We start from the raw sequence: 12,397 nt of genomic DNA, 5'->3' as shown, positions 1-12,397 counted from the left end.
AGTTCAGGAATTGCAATGATCAAATGAGATTATGCTCTTTTATGGTACTTTTTAGGCAAGAAAAAAGGGGTAAATGATGCAAGTCATCAATAATAATGCAAGTCTTCACAAGATTTCTCAAATTAAATCCTTTGTTCATCAATTTCATCTAACTCTTCTCCATCACTTAAATCATAAATGGGAGGATGAGAGAAATCTACCTCCATATTGCTTTCTATCTCACTAGGAGAAGGTTCTTCAAGTTCAAAGGATTCACCACCAAGAAGGTTTAATGCATGATCTTCATCACCAAGGGAACTCAATTCTTGCTTCATTCCTTCCAAGTGCTCATTCAACAATTGTTTTGGAGGTTGTGCACTCTCCTCCTCAACATCAAATTTGATTTTCTTGGAGGAATTTTCTATGACTCTAGATTCCCATGAAGGTTTCGCATCTCCTAAGTCTTCAACCACTTATTCCTCTTCTTCAACAATCATAGGTTTCTCCAATAGTTCTAACACAACGCAACATTTCTCATTTTTCATCGGGGCTCCCAATCTCTCTTTTATGCTATGCTCTTCATTTGATTCTCCACATGTGGCCATGGGAGTACTTTGAGTGTTCAAACATTGGGAGGCTAATCGGTTTACTACCTCGGTCAAGGCGGCCGTGAGTTCTAGTACCCCCCTTTTCATCTCTTTTTGCCATGAAGAATAAAACCAAGGGTTTAATCAATTGGAGATTGGGATAGATAGGAAGATTCATTATTTTGGAGGAAGGGTTCATGATAGGAAGGTGGTTCTTCTTGGTAAGGGTATGGAGGTGGTGTGTATGGAATTTGTGGTCCTTGGGAGTAATTGTATTGGAATGTGGGTGGTTCTATGGGTTTTCCCTCATAATGGTCACAAGAATGAGGTAGGAGTGATTGGTTATATAATGGATGAAGGTCATAGGAAGCTATTTGGTAAAAAGAGGCTTGTGAGTAAGGTGGTTCAAAACTATATTGAGGAGGTGGTTTATAGGCATATGGTGGTGGTTGTTGACAACTACAATGAGGATTACCAAATCCATTAGATAAATATGCATTAAGAGTGGAATTATACTATAAGAAACCGCAGGAGGTTGTCGCCAAGAAGGTTGTCTATACGCTTGAGGCTCCTCCCACCTTTGATTCCCAAATTCTTGATGCATATTCTCATTGAAATTCCCATTTCCTACAACATAATTTGAACCAAACTCATAGTCAAAGGGGTGAGAATTCATGGTGAAAAGAGAAAATAAAAACAAAAGCTAACAAGAAATAATGAAATAAAGTCCTAAAACTAGCAAAAACTAACAAAGAAGCATATTCACAATGTTAACATATGTACAATAACCAATAACAAGGCACACATTTGCAATTCCTTTGCAGCGACGCCATTTGATGAAGAGAAAGTTGTTGGTTTAGAATTTCTCAATGAAATCTCATTGCAAGTATAGTTCTAAACCAACAACAATCCTCAATCAAAATTTAATTTGTTTGTCACAAGTACAAACCCTAATAAAAATAACCGAAGTATTTAAACCTCGCGTCATCTCTCAAGGAATTGCAAAGAAGTGTTCATGTTATTGGTTATGAGAAAAGTATTTTTGGGGTTTTGAATAAAGGACAAGAAAAATAAATTGCAAGAAAGTAAAGGAAACTCAAATGATTAAAAGGTCTTGGCAAGGGTTAATGGTTAAAGATCTCTATCCTTGTTACTAACCACAACATGATAATTGCAAGGATCAATCCAATTAAGTCGTCCTCTAGAAAGTGAAGGAAAGTCAAATGAGCTTTATCAATCCTAATCTATAAGTCCTAGCCACTCACTAATTGACTTAGTGAAAGCTAGAGTCAATGAACACCAATCATCAATCATTTGGACATTAGTAACTCAAGCTCACCAAGTTACCATCCCAAGCCAAGAACACAAAAAAATCTACTCTAACATACTTCCAAGCATTTTGTCAAACACTTGGAAGGCATAAAAGGAAAACATGGTAAAATTGCAAGAAATGTTAATCTACAACTACCAATTGCGAGGAATTAACAATAATAAAGCAATTAAACAACAAAGGAACATAAAACATTAATTGCATTAAAAGGAAAGCCAAATCCAACAAGAGTGCAACAACACAAAAGAAGCATAAAAAGAGAGATTGACAAGAGAACTAAGGGAATCAAGACAATAGAACAAGGAATTATAAAGAAAAGAAGATGGAGACAAGCAATTAAACCTAGATCTAAGAGAAATTAACCTAATCCTAACGTAATTCTAGAGAGAAGAGGGAGTATCTCTCTCTAGAATTCTAACCTAAAACATGATGAAAACTCAAACTATGACACCTTGGTTCTTCCCCTTCCAATCGTTAAGTTCAATAGCATCAGAAATGAGTTAGATTGGGCCCAAAATGAGCTAGAAATCACTGGCCGTAAGTTGCTTAAAATGGCCCACGCTGATCCTGCGACGTGTGCACGTGGAACGACGCGTATGTGTCACCAAACGTCCTGGAAACTATGGCAAATTGCATATCATTTTGAAGCCCCAGTTCTTAGCTTTCCAACGCAACTGAAACTGCCTCATTTGGACTTCTATAGCTCAAGTTATGATCGATTAAATATGAAGAGGTCAGGATTGACATCTTTGCAATTCCTTCATTTCTTCATGAGTTCTCCATTTTTACATACTTTTTCTTCATTTCCTCAATCCAATCTTTGCCTTCTAAACCTGAAATCACTTAACAAATATATCAAGGCATCGAATGGAATTAAGGTGAATTAAATTCATCATTTTTTGGGTCTAAAAAGCATGTTTTCACTCTTAAGCACAATTAAAGGAGAATTTACAAAACCATGCTATTTTAGTGAATAAATGTGGGAAAAGTTGAAAAAATCCTCTAAATTAAGCACAAGATAAACCTAAAAATGGGATTTATCAGTCACTAGCCTAATTTTTCACATTACATTGCATTTTAGATACGAGAAATCGAAACCATACCTTGACCGATTTCCCGCTCAACCCGGAACACCTCCAATTCAACTTTTCCTCAAGCTTCCAAGGCTCAACTGTAAACCCCGAGTATTTAGTAAATAATTAACTAATAAATTAATTATTAATCAAAGTAATAAGAAAATGGAATTTGATAGTTTAATATAATAGAAAAAATTAAAACAAGAATTTTGACACTAATTTCAAAAAATTTGGCCCAAAATTAGGTCGAACGGACCGAATCGGTTGAACCGGGCCTGAAATGGACCCAAGGCCCAACCCATCAGCCCAACCACCTATAAGAAGAGCCAATTCTCTTCTTCCCTTTAGCATAAACACGCTGAAGCAATGCATGGTGAAGGAGCAGAAAGACAAACCCTAACACTATAAATCAAACCTCCATAACTTCTCGCTTCGAGCTTCGATCGCCGCACCGTTTATGGCCACACGTCCATTGTGTCAAGCTCTACGAATCTATTAGAACAATTTCATAGGTAAGCCTCATTCTCATCTTTAGTTTCTCACCCCTCAATTTAGAAGATTTATAAGTACATGTGTTGAGATTTGTTTAAAACTCGATCTGTAGGATCGAATTAGCTTCGTAAGCTTGATGGGTATTGCATCAATTCTCCGTCAGTAAGTTAAGGAAACCCTAACCCTTGTCACCTTACTGAATTTGTGAACCCTGAGGTAATTCTAGTGGTAATTATGTTGTTAGATTGGAAACTGGTTGAGAAGTGGAATTAATTTGAGGATATGGGAGCTTGAGATCAGTTTTGGAAGGTGGGTTCCTTGGTGAGGGGCTGTGTTGGTAAGCTTACGGTGCGGGAATGCTTAAAGTGTTTCGGATTAATTGGAAAATCGGCCAAGGTATGGTTTAGATTTTTCGTATTTAGTATATAATGTTCTGTGAAAACTTAGGTTAGATGACCATAGGATAGGTTGGAATAAAAGAAGATGTTCAATGCTTAGCACCTTTGATAAATGTGATGATATGAATTGAGTGTATGTTGGATGGCTACTATTTATGCTGATGATAGTATGTTGATTGATGAATTGGAAAAGGATGATGTGATGATATGGTTATATGTGTATTGAATTAGTTATTGATTATATTGTTGATGTAAAATGAGGAATTGAGGTTTGAAATTGTGTGATTATGAAGTGTTGTTGGAGTTGTGATGTGAAGAATTTAGTGTTGTGTTGATGTACTATGATATGGTATTGTGTTGAATCTAGGTGTAGAATTATGAATAAGAGTTGTTTGTGAAAAATTGCTTTTTGGCCAAACTTCGGTGAGTCATAACCAAGCTTCCAGACCCCCAAATGGTTTCAAATTTATTCCATATGAAAATTGGGTTCATGAAGTTTATTTCGTTTAAAGAACGGATGAAAAAAGTTTTAAAACGAAAAAGTTATGCTCATCGGAAGTTTGGTACGAAAAAGGTGAAATTCTTCAACTTAAGCATTTTTCTGATTTCTGCATAACTCGCGTACGTGAGCCACCACACACGACGCGACCAATCCCTACGGGTTGGGCATCTTGCGTACGTGGGTAAGTGGGATGCGTACGCGAGCAAGGAGAAATAAGCTCTTGCGTACACGAGCAAGGTGCTTGCGTACGCGAACCCTCTGTTTTCAGCAATTAAGGTTTGTGATTTAAAGCTACATTTCGAACCTCTAAACCTCTGTTTTTACCCTTTTAGTCCTAGAACATAATGATAAGCCTAGTAATAAATTGGAGCTAAGAAATAAAGGTAACTTGGAGATGAAGAAAGATTTCTAAAAGGTAATAAGTGGTTAGAGAGGATGGTGCTTGATTAATAGGGATGATGAAAATGGCATATAAGGCAACTAAGAGAGTAAAGTAACATTGAGAAAGATGTGATGAGCCATGGATTATTATTGAGAATGAGAATGATATTTATGAGAAATGATTGAATATATTGAGCTTGGGGCGTTGTCTTCCCCATGTCAGCTTAGGGTGTTGTTTCCCCGTGTCAGCCTGGGATTCGTCCCACGGATAATATTGAGCTTGGGGTGTGTTTCTCCCATATCAGTTTGGAATTCTTTCCATGATTAATTTCTATAGTTAGTTACCAGGACATGTCGGGCTGGCTAGGTAACCGGCAGTTGATATCAACAGCCATAGGACAGGTGTACATCATGTGCATATTGTTTGATTTGCTTGCTTGTGAACTATATGGGATTACCTACGTGATTATAATCTGCTATTTGTTATAATTGTTAACTGCATCACTTGTGAACAACTTGTGTCTGCCTTGTTTTGCTTGTTTGTCTGTGCAACTCATAAGAGACGGAGGAACGGAGGAAGGATGGGAAAAGATTAGTGTGTAGGTTAAGTTTGGTTAGGTTGAGAACCTGTAGACAACCACCTATTTATGGCTTCTATTTTTAGTTCCTTAAGCTTTATGTATGAATGTTGGCGTTCTAGGATTGTCTCTGGCATTCCCAAGACCGTATATCTTATGTGTGTGGCACTTTTACAATGCTGAGAACCTCTGGTTCTCATTCCATACTGTGTTGTTATTTTTCAGATGCAGGTCGAGAGGCACCTCTCTAGGCATCTAGAGCTTCTGCAATGAAGTGGTTTCATTTTGGGGCATACTTTTGATATTTTGATTTATATATGCGTATAGACTCTCCTCGTATGTTTATGTTCACTTTACTTTTGTACCTCTTAGAGGTCTATGGAGAACTAGGATTTTATGTTGGTATTTTGGGCTTCGGGCTATGTATATATATGTAAATATCCTCTGGCCAACCTTAGCTTCACAGGTTGAGTTAGGAGCTTGTTACTTCGTACCTTTGACCCTCTACTCCTATTTTCCATTTATTTATGCTTATGAATCTTAGTTTTCTTTGCACATAAGTCTTCCGTTTACATGATCATTACGACTTTTGTTTTAAACTTTCCTTCAAAGGCTCTTAGATAAAAAAAATTTTCACCTATACTATATAATATAATTTTACTTTTAGAGGTTGTTACACACCACCCCCGTTTTATGACTTAAGCGTAAAGCTCTGTGTGGTAGGATGTTAAATTATAGTATCAGAGCATTTCATTCCTGTAGAGCTTGAGGGACAGACTGACTATGCTTCTGAGCATACTCTGAGTCGTGTTCATGTGCTATTTAGGATATCTGACTGATAAACATAGCATAAAGTTTGTGAGCATGCATTTGGGGCTCTAAAACATTAAACTTGAGATATTGAGACTGATCACCTTAATATCAATTTTTTGGTGTGAACAGGGACCAAATATCATCTCGCAGATCTGAGCGAGGTACTCAGAGAGAAAATTCCGTGGTTGAACCGATGCAAGGATGATGAGATGGAAACTCTGGTTCTGGTACAAGTAACGTAGGTCGATATTATAGGTCTATGACTCTTACTGACTTCCTCAAGAGTGGTCCACCTCAGTTTAACAGAAACGCCAATGCTTTAGAGGTTGATCAGTGATTTCGGGATGTGGAGAGATTCTTGTACACTCAGCATGTTCCTGAAGCATATTTAGTGGAGATAGTGACTTATATGTTGGAGGTTGTTGCTCAGATTTGGTGGCAGGAGTTGTGTCATACCTTGCAGGTGGAGTTAACGGATGTCCCTTGGAATAGGTTTAAGACAGAGTTTTACGGGAAATACTTCTTACATGCACTTCACACTACAAAGGAGTTGGAGCTAACGCAGCTGAAGCAAAAGGATATGTCGCTCAACACCTCCCAAACAGATTTTCTAGCACCAAAAGTCCACTTTCAAGCTTCCAAAAACTCAATCAAGCTCCATACCACTTACATACATATTACCTAACACACATCATATACACCCACATGTACAAAGTCAACATCCAAACACAACAAATCAAGAATTCCATTAGGGTTGAGAATTCTTACCATACCCAAGGATCAAAGAGGCAAGATTAAGCATTTTTCTTAAGCTAATTGGATCTTATAACATCAAAGAGCTCGAAACCTCAACACTTTTACTCAAGATTTTAGAAACCAAGTTCTGGGAAAACACATGAGAAAACGTGGCTTACCTCTTGAATAATATTGTGGGCTTTGTAGAGCTCGACGCCTCGGTCGCATGGCCATAAACGGTGTGGCAATCGGAGCTCCAGATCAAAAGTTACAAGGATTTGAAGATCAAGTGAGGGTTTGTACTTTGAAAGAGTTCTTCTCCCTTTCTTTGCTGAGTTTCAGCGTGGAATGAGTGTGGAGGAGAAAGGGAATACTGAGTTATTTAATTTGGGATGAATTGGTATCAAAATATTTGTTTTAATTTTCTCTATCACATTAAACTATAAAATTTCATTTTTTAATTTTCTAGAATAAATTTTAATGTGTGGTTTAATTACTCATTAATTAACCGGGTTTTATATTCTACACACCTAAATAGGAATTTCGCCCACAAAATTTGAATTCAGTTACCTGAGAATAGGTGCGGGTAGTCTGTTTGCATTTCCAATTCAAGTTCTCAAGTATGCTCCTCAATACCGGCCTAATTCCACGCAAATTTAACTAATGAAACCTCTTTTTCGCATAACCGTTTAATACTCGTGTCATCAATTCTGACCAGAGTCACCTGGAGTATCAAATCTTCTTTTAATTAGACCGATTTAGTTTCTAACCCATGGCTAGCATCAGGAGTATATTTTCGAAGTTGCATCACGTGAAACACGTCATGCAGGTTTGAAAGGTGAGGTGGTAGAGCTATCTGATACGCCACCGGTCTAACCTTCTCAAGAATCTGAAATGGACCGATGTATCGAGGATTCAGCTTCTTCATTTTAATCGCTCTAACTACTCCTGTTGTTGGAGTAACCTTGAGAAAAACATGATCTCTTTTCGCAAATTTCAAGGGCTTCTGCCTCTGATTGGCGTAACTTTTCTGACAGCTCTGAGCTGTGAGCATCATGTCTCTGATTTTCTTGACCTGTTCAGTAGTTTCTGCTATCATCTCAGGCCCCAACAAGCTTTTCTCCCCAGCTTTATACCAGCATAGCAGAGATTGACACATCCTCCCATACAGAGCCTTATATGGAGCCATTCCGATGCTCGCATGGTAGCTGTTATTGTATGCAAACTTCACTAGCGGCATGTACTGATCCCAGCTCACCGGCTGGTCCAAAACACAAGCCCTCAACATATCTTCTAAGGTTTGTATTGTCCTCTCAGATTGGCTATCTGTTTGAGGATGGTAAGCTGTACTCAAGCTTAATCGGGTTCCAAAAGCTCCCTGAAATGCACCCCAGAACCTTGAAGTGAAACGGAAATATCTGTCAGAAATTATAGTGGTAAGCACACTGTGAAGTCTCATAATCTCCTTTATGTATAAACGTGATAGCTCCTCAAGGGTCTAGTTCATTCGAATGGGTAAAAAGTGTGCCGACTTCGTCATTCGTTCCACAATCACCCAGACAGCATCAAAACTGGCTCTAGTTCTTGGCAATCCCAATACAAAGTCCATCGCAATACTCTCCTATTTCCATTGCAAAATCTTCAATGGTTGCAAAGTCCCAGAAGGTCTTTGGTGTTCAATCTTCACTTTCTAACAAGTTAAGCACTTTAAAATATGTTCTGCCACATCATTTTTTATACCAGGCCACCAGAACATAGCTTTGAGGTCATGGTACATCTTAGTGCTTCCCGGATGAATAGAAAACTCACTTTTATGTGCTTCCCTCAAGATGTCTTGCTGTAAGGTCCCAACATCTGGTACACAAATTCTGCCTTTGAACCTCCACAACCCATCATCGTCCTATGAAACTCTCCATTGCTTCCTTTGCTCAATAGCCGGCCATACCTTCTGTAATTTCTTTTCGTCTTGTTGAGCTTCTTCAATCCTGGACTAAAAGTCACTCGAAATTTGCAATTGACTCAAGCACAGAGTTCTGGACACTTTTTGAACACCTATCTTCAGGCTTTTGAATGCTTTAAGAAACTTCTCTTCTCTAAGCATCATCCAAGCAGCACACAACGACTTTCGACTTAAGGCATCTGCCACAATATTTGCTTTTCTTGGATGGTAATTCAGGTCAAAATCATATTCTTTCAGTAACTTCATCCACCTCCTCTGCCGCATATTAAGCTCTTTCTGATCAAAGAGATATTTCAAGCTCTTGTGATCAGAGAAAACTTGAAACTTAACCCCATAGAGGTAATGTCTCCACACCTTCAGTGCAAACACAACCGCAGCAAGTTCCAGGTCATGCGTCGGGTAATTAACCTCATGAGGTCTCAACTATCGGAGGCATACGCCACCACATTCCAGTGTTGCATAAGCACACACCCTAGAACCTTCAATAAAGCATCACAATACACCTCAAATGGTTCGTTTGGTTTAGGTAGTATGAGCACAGGCGCTGTAGTCAATTTTTGCTTTAACTCTTGGAAGCTTTCTTTGCATTCAGGTGTCCAGACAAACGGCACATCCTTACGGGTAAACTTTGTCAACGACAAAGCTATTTGGGAAAAACCCTTGATGAATCTCCGATAATAACCAGCTAAACTCAAAAACTCCTTATCTCAGTTACTGAGGTCGGTCGCCCCCACTCCATCACTGCTTCCACCTTAGAAGGATCTACTGCTATCCCCTGCTTACTCACTACATGGCCAAGAAACTTCAGCTCACTCTTCCAGAACACGCATTTAGATAACTTGGCGTACAATTTTCTCTCCTTCAAAATTTGTAACACAGTCCGCAAGTGTTCGGCATGATCTTCTTCAGTTTTAGAATAAATTAGTATATCATCAATGAAGACGACAACGAACTTATCCAAAATCAGGCGGAAAATCCCGTTCATATAGTCCACAAACACTGCAGGAGCATTCGTCAACCCAAAATACATTACAGTGTACTCATAATGACCATAACGAGTCCTAAAAGTGGTCTTAGGGATGTCTTCATCTCCTACTCTTATCCGGTGATAACCGGATCACAAATCAATCTTAGAGAAAACTCCAGCTCCTTGTAACTGATTCATGAGATCGTCAATCATCGGCAGTGGTTACTTATTCTTTATTGTGACCTTATTCAGTTGCCTGTAATCTACACAGAGACGCATACTCCCCTCTTTCTTCTTCACTAGTAACACCTACGCTTCCCATAGAGAAACACTAGGTCAGATGAAGCGTTTACCCATTAAATCTTCCAACTGAGCCTTAAGCTCGGCCATTTCTAAAGGTGACATTATGTAATGGGCAATCAAGATCGGCCCTGTCCCAGGCACAAACTCAATCCTGAACTCAACCTCTCGGGCAGGAAAGAATTCATCAATGTCGTCCGAAAACACTTCAGGAAATTCACAAACAATCAGAATCTGCTCTAAATTTGTTCTTCCCCCAAAACAACCACAGTTAATAGCATAACACCCTAACATTCATATCCATAATGGCTTACTGTCATAGAGTTCAAATAATAGTTATTCACTACAGCTGGCTCTCCCGATCCTTCCGACATAAAATACAATGACTTCTCAGAACAGTCAAGCAAGACATGATTTTTAGATAACCAATCCAGTCCCAAAATGAGATCCAGAGCAGTCATTGGTAAACAAATCAGATCATGGACAAAATCTCGTTGTTTAACTCGGAATGACACTTGTGGACAGCCTAACATAGTTACAACGGTTTTTGAAGTAGCATTATGCATATTCAGATCATAATCTAACACAACTATCTTCAACTCTAATTCACTAGCCCTCTTAAATGCAATGAATGAATGAGTAGCTCCAGAATCAAATAAAGCATTCAAAGTTTTACCGGCTATTTCACATTTACCTCGGATAAGTGTATCAGACCCATCGACACCTACAGCTGAGGTAGTGAATACCCGACCAGGCTGATGTGCTCTCCCAGTACCTTACCTCTGCTTCTCTGTACAGTTTGAGGCTTTATGCCCCGCCTTCCCACATGAGTAACACAAGCCTCAACCGGCTTTACACGGAGCACCAGGATGATGACTTCCACATCTAGAACAAGCTTGCTCATTCAGAGGCTGCTTTCCAAATCTTCTCCCTGGGAAATTGTTGTTGTTAGGCCTTCTGAAGTTAGTTTGACCTGGATTCTGCTATGGTACAAAGCCTCCATGCTTGAAAGTCTGACCCCTAGGAGCAAAGCTTCTTCCTCGGTTCTGCTAAAAAGGCTCGCTATGACTTCCTTTCTCTGCAGCCGCCTTTCTCACATAGTCTTCAGCAACTCTGCTCTTATTCATTAACTCTAAGAAAGTCCTTATCTCCATTGGTCCCACTGAGCTTAAGGTATCACTCCGGAGTCCTCCTTCGTACTTAATATACTTCCACTCTTCAAAGTCTCCAGGAGCACCCTGATATATGCCGGAAAATCTGCATAGTTCCTCACACTTGTTTGTATATTCAGACACAGATATAGCACCCTGCTTCAGCTGTAGTAGCTCAAGTTCCTTTGCTATCCTAATAGAAATTGGAAAATATTTCTTATAAAATTCCACCAAGAAGGCATCCCAGGAGATAGCAACATCGCCATGTTGCAAGAGGCGTCGTGTACCCTGCTACCAATGCAGTGCTTCCCCAGTGAGCTGATAGGTCGCGAACTCGACACACTGCTCTTCAGGCGCCAGTTGTGTTTGCAGTGCTCGTTCCATGGCCTGAAACCAGGTATCGGCTTTAGTCGGATTGGTGGTTCCTCTGAAAATTGGCGGGTTAACCTTCAGGAATGCTGACAGCGTGATCGGCCCATTTTCACCGTTTCTCCCATTACCATTATTGTTCATTTGCTGCCCAAGCGCCTCAGCAGTGGCCTACATAGCAGCAACCATATTCTCCAACGCCAGCATAAAGTTCATAGTGTTATTTGTGTCGGTTTTTGGTTCCTAAGTGCTAGTACGACCTCTCCCATGGCCTCGACCGTATCCACAAGGCGCCATCTGGTTCCTATACACACCAAACAATTGATATCAAATTGATCAATCTCAGTATCAGAAGTCTAGTGCTTCAAAGTCCCAAATGCATGCTCATGAACATTTATGCTAGTTATATCAGTTAGATATCCTAATAGCACATAGACACACACACAGAGAATGCATAGAAGCATAGTCAGTCCATTCCTCAAGCTCTATAGGAACGAACTACTAAAAGTAAAATTTTATATATATAATATAGTGAAAAAGGTTTATAAATAGGAGCCTTTGAAGAAAAGGGTAATGCAAAATCGTTAAATTGAAAAGCACAACACTCCCAAATGCAATAATGTAAACGAAGCAAGGTAAAAGATAAGCTAACACGGATACATATACAGAAGAGTGCCAAAATATAGATAACAAAGCTCAAGACTCGATTCGCAAAGGTAATCGGCCCGAGCATATAAGTATACACACACACACACACACACACACACACACACACATAT

General features: G+C 39.3%; 1 protein-coding gene across 1 annotated transcript; it reads right to left on the bottom strand.

The window, feature by feature from the left end:
• Positions 1 to 7,619: 7,619 nt before the first annotated feature.
• Positions 7,620 to 8,060, bottom strand: LOC140179244 (uncharacterized). The gene has a single exon (XM_072217917.1). It carries the CDS (start codon positions 8,058 to 8,060, stop codon positions 7,620 to 7,622), a length of 441 nt encoding a protein of 146 aa, XP_072074018.1.
• Between the last annotated feature and the right edge of the window lie 4,337 nt (positions 8,061 to 12,397).

Source organism: Arachis hypogaea, chromosome 15, assembly GCF_003086295.3.
Source record: "Arachis hypogaea cultivar Tifrunner chromosome 15, arahy.Tifrunner.gnm2.J5K5, whole genome shotgun sequence".
Taxonomy (NCBI): domain Eukaryota; kingdom Viridiplantae; phylum Streptophyta; class Magnoliopsida; order Fabales; family Fabaceae; genus Arachis; species Arachis hypogaea.
The sequence above is the reverse complement of the archived record's forward strand: the minus strand, read 5'-3'. Positions and strand labels throughout refer to the sequence as shown.